The 23,983-nt window shown below is 36.5% G+C and overlaps 1 protein-coding gene across 18 annotated transcripts in view; it reads right to left on the bottom strand.

Moving 5' to 3' along the window:
- The window catches only part of SETD5 (SET domain containing 5), an 81,868-nt gene that overhangs the window by 44,216 nt on the left and 13,669 nt on the right, over positions 1-23,983 (bottom strand). For 8 of the 18 annotated variants that reach the window (XM_045493656.1, XM_045493660.1, XM_045493657.1 and 5 more), the window contains exons 2-3: positions 5,774-5,833; positions 2,056-2,243 (exon numbers count right to left, since the gene is read on the bottom strand). In XM_045493656.1, the coding sequence (XP_045349612.1) occupies positions 2,056-2,126 (71 nt within the window). In that variant the 5' untranslated portion in view covers positions 2,127-2,243; positions 5,774-5,833. Of the gene's footprint in view, positions 1-1,015; positions 1,241-1,395; positions 1,494-2,055; positions 2,244-5,551; positions 5,644-5,773; positions 5,834-23,983 lie in introns of all 18 variants that reach the window. The other 10 variants (XM_045493647.1, XM_045493653.1, XM_045493655.1 and 7 more) reach the window with 4 other exon arrangements.

The following is a 23,983-nucleotide window of genomic DNA, read 5'->3' as shown; positions in this document are numbered from 1 at the left end:
AGAGTGCCCAGAACAGTGAAATATGCAGGAAGAGTGGAACATGCATGGTGAAACATTAAGAAATATCATCTAAAATGTAACAGAATGGTACATAAGCAAATTGTTCACATTATCTTGTAGAAATACTAAATGAGTAACTGTGTAATAAGTCATGACAACAGTATCAGAAATCTGTCAAGAAATTACAATGAAAATGCTTCAGGAAATAGAAACCTTGCAGTCAAATTTTTAGGCCCTAAGTCTGCAATTACTTCTGGACTACCCAGCAGCATTTATGGGTGGTCATCTCTATACTTTGGAAAAAACACCAGTTTTAAGAATAATTGCTTTAGGTCTTTTTCTACGAATCCCAAATTAATTTAATTTGGGGTTGATCACATTAATTTGATTTAATCTCTCTTGAAATTTCTCACCAATGTTAATGCTGTCTACCTGTGTGGTTTGTTAGTCAATCCATATAGGAGGTAGTAAATGACTTTACAAAAATTCATGAACACTATACAGTTATGGTTCCTAATGCAGCAAGATTTTTCAGTACTTAATTTGGGAAATAGTACTTGTAAACTTGGAAGTCTAGCTACTGGCATAACTGAATCTCTTTGCATGCAAAAAGATAAAAACAAAACGAAACAGGAAAAAAAGCCCTGGAGGGAACACAATTCCACCCTTCCCACCCCCCCACCCTCCTCCACCTTCCTTTTTATATGGGAACAAGGCCAAAATTCTTCAGTTCTAGACTACCCCAGAATATAATATATTGCTTCTTAGGGTAGGTTCATGTTAAGTCTTCCTCTTTAAGGAAGACAATAAACAGTTAAGTAATCCTAGGTGGCTTTGTGAAGAAATGTACATGCTCTTTACTATATTCTCAGTTTTAAGGAAGAAAACCACTATTAATCAGGGATGCAGTTGAACCCAGAGCTCTGGTACAGTTGCTTTGCTTTGCTGAAGGGGGAAGAATCCCCAGGGACTATGAAAATGGCAAGAGAAACAGGGGAATTAGAGCAACACCCACCTCACTCAAGAAGTGGCTGTGGGATCAAGAGTCTGAACTGGACCTGAACATATTCAAAACACCAGGATTTTTCCAGCCCAGACCCTAATCCCTGGTACTGCCTGGAATAGACTTGGCTTCTGGGGGTGTGCTGCCCCCTAGGCCCCTTGGGTCTCTTTCGCTGGACTTTCACATCCTGGTGTAGTGCCACTTCGTCTTGAAAGGTAGGGGGCTTCCACTTCCTTTCTGTAAGCAAGGAAGATTGGGTACAAGGGAGGTAAAAGGACAAGAGGGGGAATCTGTGAGCAGGGGGAATCTTGGACAACTTAAAAGAGAAGGGATACAAAAAGCTAAAAATTTTTAAACTGAATAATATATAAAGTTTTATAATGAAGGCCTACCTTCATTGCCATTTGGTATTTAAATTCTTCAAGAATTGAGAGTCTATTTTAGGGATTGGGCTTTTCGACAAATTCTGAATTCCTAAAGCTGCTCTTAGCTGAAAAAAAAGTTTGGTACCACTGATTTTGAAGGTCCTCTTTCTAGGCAATGAATATTATATAAAAAAACAGATGACACTGCTTTCCACGTTTTCTACCCCAAATATCAGAAGTTCTAAGTAACCTGCCCATATAAAGTTTTAGCCCCTTTACTCTAGAACAGTGAGAAGTACATAGGAAGAGGCCTTCAAGGAAAATCAGTTGGAGAGAACTCCTTATCTCCATCAGAATAATCATTAATTCTACAGAAGCAGGCAGTGACACCTACTTTATTTCAATCTTCCCAACCCGTCAAAACCAATGAAAATGTAAGCACTACTTTGCAAATTTAATTCAATGATATTATTTACTAAGAAATCCACCCCCACCCCATTCTTTTCCTCCCCTTTCTAACTCTTTTTTTTTTCCTCCAGCTTCTATGGGCGAAAAGGGAAAGGTCCAATGTCATTTACAGTGGGCTAGGCTTGGGTTTAGAAAATATTGCTTATTATTAGATGCCCATAAGAAAGTTATCTCCACACAAATTGGTAATGCACCTACTACCTAGAAAGTAGCACTTACTCTGATCCAGCAGCCATATCTGAGTAGGATGTATCTGGTGTGGTGACTCCCAGAGGGATTGCAATGCTCATGACGTCCAATACAGCAAGAGAGTGGAAATCACGGGGTCCAATTAATGGAGACTGGCCACTCTGAGAGTGGGGGTGAGCTGCACAGCCTTAACCAACATGTTATGGACATGAGGAATCCTGCCAGAGAAAAAGAAAATATCTAGTAACCTGACAGTTCTTTAAATGTATTCTAAATGCTACAGAATATTTTTCCATTTTTAAAATAAGTCTTTTAAGGGGCAAATATAAATAAAACAAGTACAGCAAAGGGTCTATACATTGTCCTATTTTATTGTGTACTACATTAATGTTCTACAAAATGAGGTAGCCAAAGTTATGCTAACTTTTCATATCTTTATTATTATTTTTCTTTGCTTTTTAGCAAAAGGGAAAGTAATGGTCTGCCTTGCTTACTAGTATAAGTACATTTCCACCATTCTACAACTGCTCATCAAACAAAATTTTCTGGCAGCCTAACACCTATTACATAGTAAGTTCTAATGTAGGTAAATAGAAATATCAAAGTTTAACTAAATTCTTTAACAATTAAAGATCTTCATTTAGGGGTGCTTGGCCAGCTCAGCTGGTATATAGCATGCTACTCTTGATCTCAGGGTCATGAGTTCAAGTCCCATACTGGGTGTAGAGATTACTTAAAAAAAAAGAAAGAAAGAAAAATTAAATATATTTAATATTTAAAATTAAAGTTTCCCCCCACCCGGGCCACAAATAAATGCAGTTTTACCAGCAGCCACTTATTCCAGATTAAGTGTGATGATAAAAGAGATCTGTTTTTATTTGATTGGATACAGCTGTTCTTATTGCTTTCTTGTGTCACATTACATTCTTTTCCTTTTTTTTTTTTTAAAGTTTATTGAGAGAGAGAGAGAGAGAGAGAGAGAGAGAGACAGACAGACAGACAGTGAGCGGGGGAGGGGCAGAGAGAGAGGGAGAGAGGCGAGAATCTCAAGCAGGCTCTGCACTGTCAGCATGAAGTCCGCTGCAGGGCTCAAACTCATAAACCATGAGATCATGACCTGAGCAGAAACCAAGAACTGGACACTTAACTGAGCCACTCACGTGCCCCTCTTTTTCTTCTTTGAAACCATTTTATTTTAACTGTAATTTTGGGAGAAGATGCAACTACCTTAACTGTATTTGTTAGGCTTTCACTACTAGGTTTAAATAAAAACGGACGCCTGGGTGGCTCAGTCGATTAAACATCTGACTCTTGGCTTTGGCTCAAGTCATGATCTCACCACTCATGACTTCAAGCCCTACGTCGGGCTCTGCGCTACCAGAGCCTCTTGGGATACTCTCCCTCTCTCTCTCTGTGCTTCCCCTGCTTGCTCACTCTCTCTCAAAATAAATAAATAAAATAAAATGAAAAAAACAAAAACATACACCATAAAGAGTATAGTTTCATGATAAAGATGAGAAAATTTTCTATGGAAAAGGAGACAGGATACCTTGAGTTGCTGACCATAACCAGTGGAAGTTGGGAACACAAGACTCACAAACTACTAAACTGTAAAACGTCAAAAGTACATTAAGACTGAGGTGCTCCTGGCTGGCTAGCTCAGTTGGTAGGGTACATGACTCTCGATTTCCCATTTTAAGTCTGAGCCCCACGCTGGGTGTAGAGATTACTTGAAAAATAAAATCTTTAAAAAAAAAAAAAAAAGCACATTAAGAAATTTGGAGGTATGGTACAAAGGGGGTAAAAAGTGTACTCTATTTGATTTTACATTAGTGGTTTTGTATTAAACCATTAAAGGAATGAAACAAGAAGCGTTTTATGTGGGAGGGAAGAAAGTCAGTGTGAATGTTAAAGGCCCAGGTTAATAAAGACTTTTGCAAAGAGACTACAAAAATATCTCATGACTGATCCACTGATTCATGGTAAGACAAATAAGAAGAAAAATCAAACATTTATATTAAAGAAAATTTAATGCAATGAAAAGTATATGATACTAACTCAATCCAGGGAATAATGGCAAAATTTAAATGGTAGACCATCTGAGATACCTGAATCTTTTTTGATATATGAAGCAAATTAATATGGATAAGAAAACAAATTGTGAGCAGTGAATGAGGCCAAGATTTTTAAGAACACATTAAGATAATATTAATCTTTTGCGTTGCTATTTTAGAATACTATAAACAGCTATATGCTAAGCAGTCCTCCCTGGCACCTACATTTTTAAAGAGCTGGATCTCTTCAAGATCTAGGACTCTCCAAATCTGAGGGAAGGCCAGACACCGGTTCCTATACAAGTGAAGGGGACATATTGCTAGACTTGGGACTGAAATGAAAAAGGCAAATTTTCCTGTTGTTTCTTTTCAGTTTATAAAAGAGAAGTGACTAACCTAACTCCTTAGGCCTGTCGTACACATAAATGTTTCCTTTCCCTAACAGTATATCAAAACAGATTTAGGCAGTACATCCTCCAAGCCTCTGGGAAATTGAAATAAAATCTACAAATAAGAAAAGAGAGAATATTTATAACTTAATAAGCTCAAAATATAGTTAAATATTGGGGATTGTTGGTCACAACTCTTCCTCTAATTTCAGTGTCACTCTATAACTTGAACCAAAGAGAAAAACACAAACAAAACCAAAAAGCCCAGAAGCTGCATGGCTTGATAATCAGAGCAGAATCTTATAATGATTATGCCTCCCCTAACCAATATAGGAATCTCAATCATGTGTTACAATTTCAGTAAAGGACAGAAAAAGTTATTCAATACCATTAAAAAGCCTTTGTCATAGCCATTACTACTGTGTGCTCATAAAAAAAAAGTAGGCTGCTAGAAGAAAGACAACTTATAAAACTTAAGCTGACAGTTATCTTTGCAAGTCATTTTTAAAAGATATGCTAAAAGGAAACAATGGGAAAATTACTTGATAATATTTCCTTAATGAATGAGTAAATAATTAACATATTCCTTATTGAAATCTCAACCCAGTTAATTTGTATACTTGATAAATTTAAGAAATATTAACTAGTTAACTATGAACTTCTCTTTCATGAATTCTTCCATCTTCCTCTTGTCTACTTTTACATGACCCATCCTGATAAAGACAACCATTATATAGCATGTCCATCGTGTTCTAAATAATGCTTTAACAATATCAGCCTTCCTAATTCAAAACATGTTAACAAAACCAAATTGCTCATATAACCCTGACAGTCGTTCCTTCCCTAAATAATACTCTGCAAAATGTAGCTCTTAAAATAATAACTAAAGTCATTTTAACAGATCATCTATATATGCAGTATTTTCTTATTTTAATTACTCTAGTTTTATAAGCCAAGACAACAGACTCTCAGTATAGTTTACAAAGCTTAGCAGTATAACAGTCATTAACCTATCACACAATTTGGAGAGGTGTGAAAAGTTAGATCTGTCTCTAGGTAGAACAATTTCAAGATATCTTTTACCTGTTAATTTTTCTGTCTCTTCCTATAAACTCTATGAGGACAAGATTTTTGTGTTTTATCCTCTGTTGTAGTTTCAATGTTCTCACTGGTGCCTGGCACACAGAAAGTGTTCTGAGAATGTTTGCTGAATGAATTATAATCACAATGATCAACATATAATGGTAGCATTCATTACAATATAAAAATTAAAACAAATTTAAAGGATTTATTTGACTCAGTCACCTTTTTATAGACCTCCGAATATGAAGTCCCCCAAAATTATCTGCCAGTAACTCTGAAGACCTAGAAAAAGTTGGGACACAGATTAGTACAGAAAGAAGTAACATTGATAGACACAAAGAACAGAATTATATAGAATATTTTAATGGTAATTTTGTGTTTCATTTCTACACACTGGCTTGTTAACCATCCTATGTTTCATTTACTCTATATTTTTGTCCTTTAACCGATATATCCTATTTCCCTGTAAAGCCAGAACCTAAATAATGGAAAAGGAAATTATCTTTATTAAAGACTTAAGAAATGGAAAATATGATGTCATTCAGTAATCCTCTTTTCTTCAAATGAGAATCCTCTCCCATTTCCCAAGAGATTCTTTTTTCTCTTTCCTAGGAGATGCTTCTTCTGTACTGACCCCCTCCCAAAATCCAGGGGCTTTCTTTAATCAAATGTCAAATTTATTCTCTACTATCACCTATTAAAGTTCATATCACGCCCATCCCCTCCATCCCACCTATCCTCTTTCCTGCTATAAAAAAAGACTGACAAAAGGGAGTCAACTCTATGTGTGGTAAACTTCATAATGAAAACATGGGGAAAAATAGGGCCTTAAATAACTTTCTACCCTCCAACAAGTAAAGGACAATAGGTAATTTTAGGCAGCAAAGTCAAATTTAACATTAGCCAAAATAATGTTAATCTCTCTATGTATGTGTTAATATATACCTAAAATGTTAATGTAACTATGTATGTGAAAAGAGCTGTTTGTGGGATTCCAGTTACCAAGCAAGACAGGAAATATACTTTTATATCAATATTTTATTTATAAAAAATTGGAAAATTAACTACTCTTTAAAAACAATTTTAAAAGAGCACACATAAAAGGTATGAAGGTAATAGTAAAAGAAAGAAAAAATAAAGAAGTGGACTCCTTTAGCAAAAACAAAGAAAGGATAAGAAACGACAAGAGGAAAAAGGGAACTAAATATATGAATATACAGTAGGGGGAAAATGAATGCACCAGAATTTCAATTTCATATCAATTTGACTATTTCCAGAACAAGTCATCAGAATCCACAGGAACAGTAGTAAGTTCTTGGATTCAGAAGCAGAACCAACCACTCTCCCAGTACTAAGTACTTTTTTGAGAAGTCACCATTTACATACATACACAGTTTCTGGAGAAAATACTGTTAATTAGAAGATGCCAGAAATGTTTTATAATTACCCATCTTTTTAACTGGGTTCAGAAATGGTCAATAGTCTCTGTGTCATTCTGACAGTCTCTTCTCTATATGACTTGCTGAAAGCACAAGACCCGTGTGATCTATCTGGTCACTCTCAGAACAGACACACAAAAAGTGTTTTCAGAACAATTCCAACAGAGATTTCAGAAAAAGAAATTGCATCAGCCAGGTGAGCCGGAAGCAGCTGGGAGACAAGAGTCCAATAAACAGCCAATCCAATGAAAGAAATTCAGAACAAGTCTGCTTCAGTAATCCTGTGAAGAGGACTGGCAGGAAGAGGAGTGCCGCTTTAGAAAGAGAACAGGCCTCATATGCTTCAGACAGTCTTTGTACTGAGGCTGTGGACCTTGGCCATTCTCCCAGAAATGATGCAATCCTGATGAACAAGATCTGCTGCCAGAGAAACAATTGTTAACAGCCTATGCAGACAGCAACTCAGCCAAGGAGCAATCTCTGATCAACTCTCTTCACAAACCCCCAGAAGCCACATCTCTTCCTCAATTTTGGTCTCTGACAAAACATATAAGTGAATACACATTAAATATATACAAACAAGCCATCTTCCCAAAACGTCCCTTTTCTTTTAATTGTTTTGGTTTTCCAATCTCAATCATCCGTAACTAAAATTTAAATACATCACTGAAAGCATTTCTATTTTAATGAATATAATTCTCCAAGCATATTAACAACAAGGTTTTAAAGGCAAGGTGTGTTAACAAAACGGTTGAGATTTTCCTTACTCTCATTAGAAAACGTTTTGAAAAGTAGTAGTGGCTTCCCTATGTATGAAAATCACTGTGGAATCTAGGGCCCAATTATGAGATTTCAAAGTAAGGACAAATATGCACACTCACTAATTCAGGGCCAGAAAAGTATATTTTACAGTTATTTTTCAAATTATGTGAGACCCAATATGTTAAAGATAGGTACGTATTACAGAAAAGGAGAACATCTCTTCTTGTTTAGGCTGGCATAAACAGGTTGAATGATATCACAATCTGCAATGCTTACTTTTCTCAAGGGCAACAATATTACTTCAGATCTTTTAAGAGGGTTAATGATTATTTTCATCCTATTAGCCACAACTTCCTATTTTGGAATTAAAATTATAAACATCCTCAATTTAAAAATCCTCCCTAGATTCCTTACCTCCTAGGTCTGGTTTCTTTCCAGAGTTTTAGCATTAAGTTGTACATAGAATACTTTTATAAAATTATTAGGATTTCTGCCCCTCATTTACTACATAAAGGACCCTGCATATAAAAGCTCTCAGTTCTCTGAATTCCAACTAGCCATAAGCTACAATCAACCAAATTTCTTCCTTTTGAAAGCAATCTCTTAAACTGGGATTCACTAAAACACAAGCATCTAAGATGTCTCCTGAAATCAACATATTTAGCCCAGTGTACTATTCTGTCTAGACTAACTCTAAAGCAATAAAAGAGCTACAGCAGTCCAAAAAGTGAATATACTTAACTCAGTTAAGAGAAAAACATTTTTTTCAGAAAAATTTTAAATAAGGCCATTAATTAATGAAAATATTTTCAAAATAGCCATTAATTAAAACAAAACTGCCATTACTTAAGATTTAATTTCTGAACCTACTGATTACTCAAAATTTTCTTACACACTTAAGTTGAATTTATTCCTAAGTATTTCTACACTTCAGTTTCCTCTTTAGAACAACTTTACAAAATAGTAAAAAGGAGTGATGGGAAAAGAATATTGGAAGGTTTTTAATATGACTGTTACCCTCAATGTTTAAATCAGAGAGTACTTCAAAGTGCAATTAATACACAAATGCATTTTATCTACAGGACCAACTTGTCTGAGAACTAATGTGGCAGTTGCCACTTATATGTTTTATCTTCCATCTTCAACCCAAACAAGTAATCAAAGTAAAACACTGCCATTGTACTGTAACATATAAGCTTGTGACCTTGAGAAAAGAAAATGTTATGAAAAAGTACTATATTAAGATGTAGGAAATCTGAGTTCTAGCCTACAACTTAAATAATTTGGTGATCTCAGAAAAGTCACTTTTTATACACAATCTTTAAATTCCTCAAAGTAAAATCTCATTGGGCTTTTTTCTGCTCCAGGTATCTATGAATCCTGGCATTGGCTTAGGCAATTCATGCATGCAGGGTCTCAAAGTCTCAGTTTTCTCATCTGTACAAAAGAAAGAATAATACTTGTCCTGCTCACTCACAGGTACATATAGACTAGCATTTGTAGCAAATAAAAAGTTTAAATGGCTCTCTACAGCCTTTAAATAGATGTGAAGAGGAGCTGCTACTATAACCTGAATGTGGCTAACAATTATTTTCACTATTCTCCAAAGGGTGTGTATTTTAATTTTGCTAAAGTAACCCGAGAAAAGGATACGCCAGTAAATAAGAAACAAAAAACAAAAAACAAAAAACAAAAAACAGTGTAGCAGAGATAAGTGATAAACACAGAAGAATTATTGGAAAATAAGAGATGAACTCTAAGAGAAAGTGCTAAGAGATGTGGCAAAAAGTTCATATAACTGGGATGGTATAAACTATAAATTAGGATTTGAAGCAACTTAATGCAGGCTAAGAATCTAGAAGAAGTTCAGGTCTGAAGATAAAGAAGAAAAGAAAAAAACTGGGGGTAAACAATGAAGACTAAAGAAATTTATGGGCGCCTGGATGGCTCAGTCAGTTAAGCGGCTGACCTTTGGCTCAGGTCATGATCTCAAGGTTCAGGAGTTTGAGCCCTGCATCGGGCTCTATGCTGACAGCTCAGAGCCTGGAACCTGCTTCAGATGCTGTGTCTCCCTCTCTCTTTGCCCCATGCCTGCTTGCATTGTGTCTCTCTCTCTCTCTCTCTCTCTCTCTCAAAAAAAACCAAACATCAAAAAAAAAAAAAAGTTTTTAAAGAAACTTTAAGTAATTTAGAGTCAAGATAAAGTTTCTTTTTCTCTCACCTCTTCTCCTGCAGCATTTGTTTATCCCTTGGCTCCTTTGCCTAAATTCATACTCCCTTTAGGGGCTATTAGGCATGGCATAATAAACAGATGTCTATAAAAGCTCTAAGTTTACTTGAACAGGAGGTAATTAAAACTGAGTTTTTTAAAAATCCTATTTTAGTACACAGGAAGAATTTCTTTCCCCATGAAAAATTTCATTAATGGCAGTATTACAGAGGACAAGACATACTTAGTTGTTCTTGGAGGAAGGGGGAGTACTGTTAGGATAAGAGTACACCATAAATAATGAAACTAAATACTATGATCTTAAATTATTTTAGGTTAACACTGAAAAAAAAAAAGAAGTATTTTATTTACACCTCATTTAACAATGATAAACTGATATTTACTGCAAAACTAACCAAAGATGCACAGTCTCTATCCTTAAGAAGAACCAAGAACACTTTAGGCTTCTAAGTATTAAATAAAGATGACACCCTCAAAGAACTTTCAAGAGCTCTTTAAAGAGAGATTGTCAAGACTTTCTGAAGGTTCTGTCCTACTGTGTTGGAAGCCTCAGAGCATGCTTTAGAGCCATGTACCACAAGAAAAGAACATCTCACTCCTCTATGTTTGCCTCCTCTGTACAAACCCTTTTCATTTTCAAGCCCTGAAATGGGAACCATATTTCCTTACTCCAGATGAAGTGGGTTGTACACATTTATGAAGCATTAATATCTGTTATACTTTCAGTATTTGGGCAAAATTCCTACAGTTCATAAAAAATCTAGGAATTTAAAGTTTAGCATCTAATTTATTATTTTACAGGTGAAGAAACAGAGCTACAAAAATATTAACTTTGGGGGGGGGGGGCGGGCCCTGGGTGGCTCAGTTGTTTTGAGTGTCCGACTCTTCATGTTGGTTTAGGTCATGATCTCACAGTTTGTTAGACAGCATGGAGTCTGCTTGGGATTCTCTCTCTCCTTCTCTACCCCTCCCCTGCTCACTTAAGCATGCAGTCTCTCTCTCAAAATAATAATAAAATTAACTTGTAAGAAGCCAGATACACAAAGTTGTGGCACTCAAAAGAAACAAAATTAAGATTTTAAAGCATGGCATCTATTTATTAAAGTAATTGTATATTTTTTTCAAAGTTTGTTTATTTGAGAGAGAGAGAGAGAGAGAGAGTGTGTGTGAGAGTGGGGGAGGGGCAGAGGGGGAGGGAGGGAGAGGGAGAGGGAGAGAGAATCTCTTCATTGCCAGTGCAGGGCCTGACTCGGGGCTCCAACTCCACCTCAACGAACCCAACTCACGAACTGTGAGATTGTGACCTGAGCTGAAATCAAGAGCCGGATGCTTAACTGACTGAGCCACCCAGGCACCCCTAAAGTAACTACTGTTTACTTTAGATAGCAACATCTGAATTAAAACAAATTTTTAAAACTTAAGCATCAATTATTATTGGTGCTATGCTACACACACAAGTCCAGATTAAATTTCCTGGCTCTTTTGGGATTTATAGTATCTAGATTTGCCAGTTTTTTCTTCATTCATTCATTCATTCAACAAACATGAAGTGAGCAACTACTATCTATAAAAACTATGTTAAGTGCTATTTTAAGATGTTTCTCTTATCCAAAGTAGGAGAGGGTAGGCAATTTGCAAACTCTTTAGGCTTGCCTATGTGCCAAGTATTGCATTTTCACAACCATGAAGGGGGAAAAAAATCCTGAAGTGTGCCTCTACAATTAATGAGTCATTCTGAAGAGAAAACAACACCTTCCCCTCAAAGAAAGCAACCCCAAACCACCCCGCAGTTTACCAGTGACACAGAGGAATCTCTTATAGAAAGACTTTTATAAATCTCTTAAATTGTTTAGACAAGACTTATCACTGACTAGTCTCATGGAAAATTCTATTAACAATGAAGGACAACAGGCAGCAAGCACCCTCAAAACAGACAAACAGAACCTGACCATACATGTTTTGTGATTAATAGGCAGACCAGGTGGCTAAGTATATAGCAATAAAGGAATTTAAAGCTTAACAATTCTGATATGCAAACTAGAGTCCCCTCCCTAACCAACAGCTGTATCTTAATTCTTAACATATTACAAAGATAACAAATGCCCGTAAAAATACGCAAACATTACAGAAGCATAAAAAGTAGAAGTGAAATTCTCACATAATTCCACTTCCCAAAGACACTCCAAAAATAAAAGCGATAACTCTACTGTTCTGTAATCTGCTTTGTTCATTTAGCAGGCTTTAGACATCTTTCTTTTTTTTTTTTTTTTTTAATTTTTTTTTTTCAACGTTTATTTATTTTTGGGACAGAGAGAGACAGAGCATGAACGGGGGAGGGGCAGAGAGAGAGGGAGACACAGAATTGGAAACAGGCTCCAGGCTCTGAGCCATCAGCCCAGAGCCCGACGCGGGGCTCGAACTCACGGACCGCGAGATCGTGACCTGGCTGAAGTCGGACGCTTAACCGAATGCGCCACCCAGGCGCCCCTAGACATCTTTCTATATACATTATGTACATATCTACTTCTTCCTCTTAAAAGCTGGCACAGTATTCTAGCCTATGGATCTACTACAATTTAAGTCAATCCTGTGCAGGTGCACGCTTAGAGTGTTGCTAATTTTCCATAATATAAACAATTGAACAGTCACGTACATATGCCTTTCTTTAACATACACATTTTCTTAGGATACTTTCCTAGACGTGGAACTACTAAAATGTCATGAAGCATGCATCAGAGATGTCAAACCACCATCCAAAGTCAAAACCATTTTACACAGTCCCACATAGTGTGAAGGCTGGTCAATTTTCTCATAAGGTTTTAAATAATTTCAATTCTAAGTCTGCTCATAAAGTGAGTTTTCTCTTTCAAAGACTCTACATTAGAGAAGGCTCTATAGTCTAGAAGAAAACTCTAAATTGAAAGTTAACTGCAATTCTCAACAATTCTAATGCACTTTTAAGACTACTGATTGGAGTGCTATTGTCCTGTGAAATTCTTATATACTAAGTAAGAGCTCTCAGTTGCTTTTTCACTAAACTTGGGGGGGAATCTTCAAAGTAAAATATAGATAAAGTATTATTTCAGAACCAAAGTATTTTCTTATGGTTGTCCCATGAGATAACTTTTAACTTGCACCAAGATCTCAATTTCTTTTTCCAATAATGAAATAAATTATGCTAGCCACCTATAACTTGGCTGGCATGGCACTTGCAGGGTTCTGATGGAAAAAATTCAAGTAATTTGGAAGATTTGAGCTCTCTGGTTTCAAACAACTTATCAAAACTATTCTAGGGGTGCTTGGCTAGCTCTGTGGTAGGAGCATGTGACTCTTGATCTCAGGGTCGTGATTTCAAGTCCCTGGTTGGGTGTAGAGATTACTTAAAAAAAAAAAAAAACCACAAACACACACACACACACACACACAAATGCCAAAAAACTCTGTTCTGGCAGCTTTGTCTAATAGTATAAAATGGGATGTCCTTCATTTTAAATTCCATTTGGAAAGAGAAAAAACTTTAAAACTTAAGAGGCTTGTTGATACTGATTTACTCAAAGAGCCAAAATACTGACTACATTTTTACCATGCCTCCAAATTCAAGACACCCAAATGGTCCTTTAAGCCCTAGACAAATGAGGGGAAAAACCGGAAAACAAAAACAAAACAAAACAAAAAACAACAACCCTCTCTCCTTTTTGCTGCACTGGCATTAGCACCTGAGAGCCTAAATGCAGAGCTATTCCTTCTCCTTTGAAATGTTTCATACACTATATTTTACCCATCCATTCACCAACATTAATCACCTCTTTACAATTTTAAGGCTGCGTTATAGCAATGAACTGATCTCACTACCTCTGGGCTCTCAGCCCTCCAATTTACTCTTCATTCTTTCCTTACTTTAACCCTTCTAGAGCATAACTTTGATCATTATCATTCCACTATTAGAAATCTATAATGGTTCCCTATTACCTATTGGGTTAGTTCAAACTCCTTTGCCTGAATGGAACAAGACCTCCTTTGTTAATACCTATTAATCTGTTCTTCAAAATTTTGTTCAGACTACTTACTTATCCTGATGTTATTTTTTGCATCTTTTTAAATGGCTCTTTAAAAAAAAGAAAAGTTTATTTATTTTGAGAGGGAGCCAAGAGAGCATGAGCACGGGAGGGGCAGAGACAGAGGGAGAGAGAATCCCAAGCAGGCTCTGCACTGGAACACCGGAACCTCAAACTCACAAATCGTGAGGTTAACTAACTGAGCCACTCAGACGCCCGTATTTTTAACATCTTTGAAAAAGATCTTATTATGAAAAATTCCAAACAAATGCAAAAGCAAAGCAAACTCTGTAATGAATTCATAAACCTTACCCAGTTTTAAACAATCAACTGATGGCTAACCTTACTTTATCTGTAACCCCTTCCACAGAATTATTTTACAGCAAATCCCAGAAATAGTTTTACACATCACATCTGCTGAGTGAAGCTATCCCTCGTTTATCATAAAAATGGGTAAGAGGGTCTGCCTATAATGGTAGGTGGTTGTGATAGAGAACGGTATCATTTTTTGGCAAAAGTTAAGATGGATAAACAGCTTAATATAATTCATCGGTTGACAGATTTGCTGAGTAATGTTTAGGTTTTGCAATTATATACCTACGGCTATAAAAAGTCTTAATAACTTTTTCTAAAGAAAAAACATTATAAGCAATTATTTTTTTTGACCGGAGTTTGATAAAATTTCTCGTATTCTTAGGAATGCAAATCTCTCCTTATAGCAAAGCTAACTACAAGTATACACATGATCCACAGCTGTTAACACAGCATTTCTAAATATGCTATATGCCAGTGAAGAAAAGTGGATAAAACACAGAAGAAACACCCCAAAAGTAGGTAAAGTGTGATATTCCATAAACTTGTGCATTAGAGATAAGAAATGATTACATCATACAAGCAATAGCTCATATGTGAGGTAGTGACCAAGGTGTTCTTAATTTTTTAGCAAGCAGTTTCTTAGAGTACCAGGAGAGTCTTAGTGATGACAAACTTAGAATACTCAACTGGGGAGCACTCTCCAGTCAAAAGAAGAATTCAGTAATAATGGTGTCGCAGAATAAAAGCATTTGGGATGTGTATGAATGATTCCTATTTTAACCACAAATCATATCTAAAGGTCCCTGTGGTGGAAAGTAAGTTCAAATCACTGTCAATGCAAATATATACCACTACACATTTTATCACCAAACTACTCACCATAAGCTATATATCAATAGCAATAAAATTAAATAATTTAAAAAGTTGACAGGGTGCCTAGGTGGCTTCAGTCTGTTGAGTGTTCGACCTCAGCTCAGGTCATAATCTCACTGTTGGTGGGCTGGAGTTCTGGGTCGGGCTCTGTGCTGACAGCTCGGAGCCTGGAGCCTGCTTCGGATTCTGTTTCTCTCTCTCTCTCTGTCCCTCCCCTGCTTGCACTCTCTCTCTCTCTCTCTCCCTCAAAAATAAACACTAAAAAACTTTTTTAAATAAATAAGTAAAAAGTGACAGTGATGGAAGATAATGATCAACTCAAAGGAACAGTGATATACATTGTTTTGCCTAAGCCAAAAACAAGCCTCCATTTACTCATTCAGCAGGTCCCTGAGTAAAATGAAATCTTTGAAATGATGAATACATTGTTGCCCTAGAAGCCCAAGAGGAGGAACATCTCTGGACCAAATAGCCAGTGGTGTGTTATTAGACAAAGGAACTTAAAAAATTCCCATCATGCAAAACAAAAATATTTAACTTATGGATTGTAAACATTTTCTCTAGACATCTTAATATGAAAAATGATTTTAAAACCTTGACACAAATGCTCATCTTTGATCCAATTTTAGTAAACATTTCAGCTGTATTTAGGCCAAAATTCTCATTTGTTAATTAATTCTTATAATAAATTAGCCCCAGGATACGGACAAAATAGCACTTTTTAGTTAATGAATACAACTGGCACAGTAAGCAGCTCCAAATTCTTATGCAAAATATAATCACAATATACCATGCTAAGTTTTACCATTTTATTGTCTCCTTTAATCACCTCTGTTGGTTTTCCTGTCATATCATAATTTGACCCCAAGCAAAGCCCTGAATTCTAGCACTGAGTAAGTACAGTAAAACAACAAAGTATCTTAGGTTCACAAGCTATTTTCCCTTTTGGTTAAAACATCTATTTATAAACTTATTTTTTCCCCCACGTAAAATATTTCTAAATGCTGAACATTACTGGTTTTGAATGCTGCCTTTCCTTTTCAGTACTTGGTGACCAATATAAAGACTAAGATTAAAAAAAAAAAAAAATTAGTACCCAGATTTGACAAATCTCTTGTAGACAACCAATGATAACTTTATATGAGTGGTTCCTAATCTTTTTGGGCAAAATAGTATTTTGAAAGTATAAAGATTTAGGGTGGATGAGAGAACAGGTGAAGGGGTTAGAAGAGAAAAACTTCCAGTTTAGGGTCATCTGTGTGGCTTAGTTGGTTGAGCATCCAACTCTTGATTTCAGGTCAGGTCATGATCTCACAGTTCCTGAGAGTGAGCCCTGCATCAGGCTCTCTGCAGACAGCAAGGAGTCTGCTTGGGATTTTCTCTCTCCCTCTCTCTGTCCCTCCCCACTCGTGTGTGTGTGTGTGTGTGTGTGTGTGTGTGTGTGTGTGTGTGCACGCGCACGTGCATGTGCTCCATCTCACTCTCTAAATAAATAAATAAACTTAAAAAAAAAAACACAACCTTCCAGTTTACAATATAAGTAGGTCATGGGTGTGTAATGTAAAGCACTGGTGGAGACAGAAGGCTCCTTAAATAAGATAGGTAATACAGTATAATGAAAAGATCCTAGAATCATAAGGACTCAATTCAACCTGTTACTAGTTGTGTGATCACTCTGATTCAATTTGTTCATTTGTAAACCACTCCACTGCACTATTGTGAAAATTAAGTGAGATAGCATTCAGAAGAGAATCTAGCAAGATACCTGGCAATGTGCCAAGTACCCACTTTTGGTATGTAGGGTTAAACTATTAAAGAAGTAAACTGGAACCATTTTCTGGCTTTCAAGGCAATAGTATAAAGTGACAGAGAGGAAGCAACAGTTTGAATCTTACTAGTAACTTGCCAAGTCCTCTAACACTATGATTTGCTAACAGTCAACTGAGTAAACCGCACCCTTAGTCAAAATACCCTATCAATTTTCTTAGAGAAATCTTTACTGTTTGACATCAGTCTGATACACACAGGTTATCTTTTCAGAAATTCAAATATCTCATAAAATGAAATCTGTTGTATACAGAATATACTGTTAATTTACCCAAATGTTTCCTCAGTCATCCTGTCAGGAATGATTTCCAGAATCTATAGATTCCTTTAAAACACTAAAATCTCTTTTTAGTACAAAGTCATTATATATCTATGTAGCTATTCCATTTTTCTGTTGACTGAAAATATCATATGACAGTCATAAGAGAAATTGGGCTCAGAGGGCTAGTAATAAATACTACTGGGGAGACATGAAACAACTGAGTGTGTTTACTATGTTGGCTTTACCAAGACCTGCAACTCCCAAGTCTGTACTTTTATTTAAAAAAATTTTTTTTAAATGTTTATTTATTTTTGAGAGAGAGAGAGAGAGAGAGACCGACCCAGAATTTGAAGCAGGCTCCAAGCTGAGCTGTTAGCACAGAGCCCGACGCGGGGCTCAAACTCACAGTGAGATCATGACCTGGGCCGAAGTCAGATGCTTAAGCGACTGAGCTACCCAGGCGCCTCTGTACTTTTATTTTAAACTTTAAAAGATTTTATCGCAAAAAAATTTTAAACAAGTATAAAAGTAAAGCTTTATAAATAACATTTACTCATCATTATTTCAACAATTACCAACTCTTTCTTAGTCAATCTTGTTTCATCTATTACCCCTCCTCCACTCTAAAACAAACACCAGCAACGTATCATTTCATCCATATTGCAGCATGTACCTCTAAAAAGTAGATTCTTTTAAAAAAGAAAACATGCATCTTACTTAGTTCCTGTTTTGTTCTGGGGGGAAGGGAGAAAAATAACTTCAGCCCACCATTTTGTCCTTTCCTAGAACCTCCATTCCTGTGTCTTAAAATATTATCAGCCGATCTGAATTCATTTTGGCATTCCTCAATCTCAAACTAATCCTGACTAAAAAAAAACCCAACAAAAAACCCTTTCAAAACATTTAAGAAAAAGGAACACTTTCAAATTCATTTTGCAAGGCTACCATTACCCTGATAACCAAAGTCAGACAAGAACACCACAAGCCAATAGCCCTGAGGAACATTTTATTTTTATTTGAGAGAGAGAGAAAAAGAGGGTGAGAGGGAAAGAGCAGGTGTGTGAGAGGGGGAGAGGAGAAGAGGGAGAGAAAGAATCTTCAGCCAGCTCCTCACTCATCATGGAGCCTGATGCAGGGTTCAATCCCATGATCCTGTGATCATGACTCATGCCAAAATCAAGAGTCGGATGCTCAATCAACTAAGCCACCGACGAGCCCCAGCCCTGATGAACACTGATGAAAAAATCCTCAAGAGAATATTCACAAACTGAATTCAACACTAAATTAAAAGGATTAAACACCACGATCAAGTAAGATTTATTCTGGGATAGAAGGATGGTTCAACTATCCAAATCAATAAATGAGAGACACCACACTAACAAAATGAAGAACAAAAATAGTATGATCATTTCTATAGATGCACTTGACAAAATTCAATATCCTTTCATGATAAGAACTGTCAACAAATTAGGTACAGGTGAAACACACCTCAACATAAAGCCATATATGACAAATCTTAGCTAACATCATATTCAGTGGTGAAAAGCTTTTCCTTTAAGATCAGGAACAAGACAAAAATGTCCATTCTTATCACTTTTATTCAAAATAACACTGGAAGTCCTAAGCAGGGCAACTAGACAAGAAAAAGAAATAAAGGGCATCCAAATCAGAAAAGAAGGAAAATTGTCTGTTTGCAGATGACATGGTATCCTATCTAGAAAACCCTAATTATTCCACCAAAAAGCTGTTAGATAAACAAATTAGATAAAGTTGCAGGATACAAAATCAATACACAAAATAGTTATTTTACATACTAACAACTACAGGAGAGAGAAATTAGGCAAACAATCCCAATTACTACAGCATCAAAGAGAATTAAGTACTTAGCAATAAATTTAACCAGAGAAGTAAAAGATCTGTATAACGAAAACTGTTAACACCTTGATAAATGAAATGAAAACACAATTGAATGGAAAGGTAGTCCATGTTCATGGATTGGAAGAATTAAAACTTTTAAAATGTCCATACAATCCAAAGTGACTTATAGATTCATGTAATCCCTTCAAAGTTCCAACGGCATTTTTCACAGAAGTAGAAAAAAAATCCCAAAATTCCTTTTATAGAACCACAAAAGATCTTGAGTAGTTTGGCAATCTTGAGAAAGAACAACAAAGATGGAAGCATCACAATTCCTGATTTCAGACTAAAAAGCTGTGGTTATGAAAAAGTATGGTATTGGCATAAAAGCAGACACACAGACCAATGGAACAGACTAGAAAGCCCAGGAATTAAGTGTGTGTGTGTGTGTGTGTACATTCAATAAATTTTCAACGAAGGCACCAAGAATATACAATGGGGAAAGGACAAGCTCTTCCATAAATAATGCTGGGAAAAGTGAAAATCCATTTGCAAAAGAATGAAACTAGGGGCACCTGGGTGGCTCAGTTGGTTAAGTTTCAGACTCTTGGTTTCTGCTCAGGTCATGATCTCATGGTTTGTGAGATGGAGCCCCACGTCGGACTCTGCACTGACAGAGGGTGTTTCTCTCGGCCTCTCTCTCTACCTCTCCCCTGGCTTGCTCTCTCTCAAAATAAACAGGAAAAAAGGAAAGGAAAAAAAAAAAAAAAAAAAAAAGGATAAAACAAGACTCCTATCCCTATACCATACACAGAAATCAACTCAAAATGGATTAAAGACTTGAATGTAAGACCTCAAACTGTACAACTCCTAGAAGAAAACTCCTTGTCATTGATCTTGTTAGTGATTTTGGGATCTGACACAGAAAACAAAAGCAACAAAATAAAAAAATAAACAAGCGGGATATCAAACTAAAACCTTCTGCACAGCAAAGGTAACCATCACAAAATGAGAAGGCAACCTATGGAACGGGAGAAAATATTTGCAAACCACATATCTGATAAGGGGGTTGATGTGAAAAATATGTAAGAGGAGCACCTGGGTGGCTCACTCAGTTAAGTGTCTGACTTCATTCAGGTCATGATCTCACAGTTTGTGAGTCTGAGCCCTACATCGGGCTCTCTGCTATCAGCACAGAAACCGCTTTGGATACTGTCTCCCTCTCTCTCTGCCCTTCCCCCGGTTGCGTATGTGCACACTCTCGCTTTCTCAAAAACAAACATGTGAGACTATATGTGTGTGTGTGCATGTATATGAAACTGATACAACTCAACAGTGCGTACACACACACACACACACAAACACAACCAATCAACTAAACTCAACTGAAAAATGGGCAAAGCACCCGAAGAGACATTATCCCAAATAAGACCTAAAAAGAGCCAACAGGTCCTTGAATAGGGAGGTGTTCAACATCACTTATCATCAGGGAAATGCAAATCAAAACCACAATGAGAGATCACCTCACACCTGTTAGGATGGCTATTCTCAAATAACAAGAGAACAAATGCTAGAACAAATGCTAGTGAGGATGTAGGGAAAAAAAAAAAAAAAAAAAAAAAAAAACCAAAAAAAAACAAAACCCTGTACATTGTTGGTGGGAATGTAAACTGGTACAGTCATTATGGAAAACAGTATGGAGGTTCCTCAAGAAATTAAAAATAGAACTACCATATGACCCAGCAATCAAACTTCTGGGTATACAGCCAAAGAAAACAAAATCGCTTTGAAAAGTTATCTGTACTCCCATGTTTGTAGCTGCATTATTCACAACAGCCAATGTATGGAAACAATCTAAGTGCCAAAGGATGAATGGATTAAAAGATGTGCTATTTACGTACAGAGGAATATTACTCAGCCATAAAAAAGAAGGGAATCCTGCCATTTGTGACATGAAAAAAACTGGATGGCATTATGCTATGTGAAATAAGCCAGACAAAGATAAATACTACATGGCATCACTTATATGTGGAGTTATTAAAAAAAAATTTTTTTTTGGAACTCACTGAACAGAATAGAATGGTGGCTATCAGGGGCTGGGGTGTAGGAGAAACAGCAAGGTTGGTAAAAGGATACAAACCTTTAATTATAAAGATTAATAAGGTCTGAGGATCTGATTTATATATAATACAGTGACTAGAGTTGATAACACTGTATTGCAGATTTGAAATTGGTTAAGAGATTAGAATTTAAAAGTTTCTCACCACCTCAAAAAAGTTAGTTGTCCTAACAATTGTTGGAATCCTTTCACAATGTATATCAAATCATCATGTTAGATACAATGTACTATAATTTTGTCAACTATACCTGAAGGAGGCACCTGGGTGGCTCAGTCAGTTGAGCGTCTGACTTCAGCTCGGGTCATGATCTCACGTTTTGTGAGATGGAGCCCTGCATCAGGCTCTGTGCTGACAGCTCAGAACCTGGAACCTGCTTCGTGGATTCTGTGTCTCCCTCTCTCTCTGTCCCTCTCCCCCTCATGCTCTTTCTCTCAAAAATAAATAAATGTTAAAAAAAAATTTTTTTTTAAAGATTAAAAAAAGAAAAGAAACGACAACCCTAAACACCAGAATTTATGAAGTCTGGTGGTATACAGCTTTATCTCAAAAGGTAAATGTATCTTGAAATTCTAAAGGTAAAAAATTCCTTTATCTCTGGTCAGCAAACACAGTATCCTAAAGCCACTTCAAATAAAACAATTTCTACTAATATCTGAAAAGGACCTTGGATCCTGAAAAGCAGCTTTGTTTCCTTAAAGCTCCTTTCTCTATTAAATTTCTTAATGTGATATTTATATTATAAGCACCAGTACATTTGTAAAGTCAGAAGCCTCAAACAAATTTCAGTTACACACCAATTATTCCTTTGTTAAACAGATGATTCTTTTTCACATGGAACAGAATCATGAAAATCAGGTGCTCTATTTACAACATGAAAGCGTTACCTACCCCAAGTAAGATGCAGACAAAGTTTACAGAATTGATCAAATATTCATTACAACTCCCAAAATAAAAGCTAACATTTATTGGATGTGTATTTTATACAAACCATGGTGTCTTCAATTACTTTACATACATTAGCTCATGTAATGCCACCAACTTTATGAGTAAACTACTTACTCCTATTTAGCCAAAGATTAAACCCACCAAGAATCTTGTCCAAGGCTATAAGCAAGAAAACAGCAAACTAGAATCTGAATAAGGTCTATCCAATTTCAGAACCTTCACACTTTTAATCATTATTGCTTCACCATGACATATCCTGATTTAATAATATTTTTAGCCTATAAGTATATATTAGAATATGACATATATTGCTGAAATATGATAATGTAACTTCTTTTAGATACTTATATTTCAAAAGGAAAAACAGATATCATATTTAACAGGTTTAAGATTTTATTTTTTTATTAAAAATTTTTTTATTATTAAAAAAAAATTTTTTTTTTAATTTTTTTTTTTTCAACGTTTATTTATTTTTGGGGCAGAGAGAGACAGAGCATGAACGGGGGAGGGGCAGAGAGAGAGGGAGACACAGAATCGGAAACAGGCTCCAGGCTCTGAGCCATCAGCCCAGAGCCTGACGCGGGGCTCGAACTCACGGACCGCGAGATCGTGACCTGGCTGAAGCCGGACGCTTAACCGACTGCGCCACCCAGGCGCCCCTAAAAAAATTTTTTTAATGTTTATTTTTGAAGGAGAGACAGAGCATTGGCGGGGGGGGGGGGGGGGAGGGGGAAGAGCAGAGGTGGGGGAGACACAGAATCTGAAGCAGGCTCCAGACTCTGAGGTGTCAGCACAGAGCCCAATGTAGGGGTCAAACTCAAACTGTGAGATCATGACATGAGCTGAAGTCAGACACCCAACCAACAGAGCCACCCAGATGCCCCTAACAGGTTTAAGATTTTAAAAGATTTAGTATTTAAGACTTATATAATCAACTAATTTGCATTTTTAATACCAATGCTAAAGAGTAGATGGCAGGGGTACCTGGGTGGCTCAGTCAGTTAAGCATCCAACTCTTGATTTTCGCCCAGGGCATTATCTCAGCATTTATGAAACTGAGTCCTGCTCGGGATTCTCTCTCCCTCTCTCTGTGCCCCTCCTCTGCTCATGCAGGCACATGCATGCTCTTCTCTCTCAAAATAAATAAACTTAAAATAAACAAAAATAAAGAGTAGATGACATCCTTTCTAAGATAATTTATTTTCAGGTCTAAGAGTGAACCATTCAAGGAATGTTAACTGATGAGCTTTCTACTACAAGAAGCACCAGTGTCCCAAGTGGTAGTCAGGTTTAAGTACTTGAAATCATTGAAGACAAATGGAAAATAATCTAACATTTCAAGAGAGATCACTTTTACTAGAGAAAGGTTGAATTGTATATATTAAGGCAAGAAATTCTGGCTCCTAGAAGAGCAGAAAAGTCTATGATTTTCTTCCATGAATTAAAAAAATAATTATTAGTTACTGGAAAATCTAGAAGCAGGTAATTTTTTTTAAGTGTTTATTTATTTTTGAGACAGCATGAGCAGGGAAGGTGCACAGAGAGAGGGGAACAGAGCATTCGAAGTGGGCTCCACACTGACAGCAGTGAGCCTGATGTGGGGCTTGAACTCACAAACACGATAACATGACCTGAGCCAATGTTGGACGCTCACCCGACTGAGCCACCCAGGCGCCCCTAAAGGCAGATAATTTTAGTAAATTAACTTAAATGCTTTTTGTGTTACTAAAGAAATACTATGACAAAA

This window comes from Leopardus geoffroyi, chromosome A2 (assembly GCF_018350155.1).
Source record: "Leopardus geoffroyi isolate Oge1 chromosome A2, O.geoffroyi_Oge1_pat1.0, whole genome shotgun sequence".
NCBI classification, from domain to species: domain Eukaryota; kingdom Metazoa; phylum Chordata; class Mammalia; order Carnivora; family Felidae; genus Leopardus; species Leopardus geoffroyi.
This window is presented reverse-complemented; position numbering and strand designations above follow the sequence as displayed.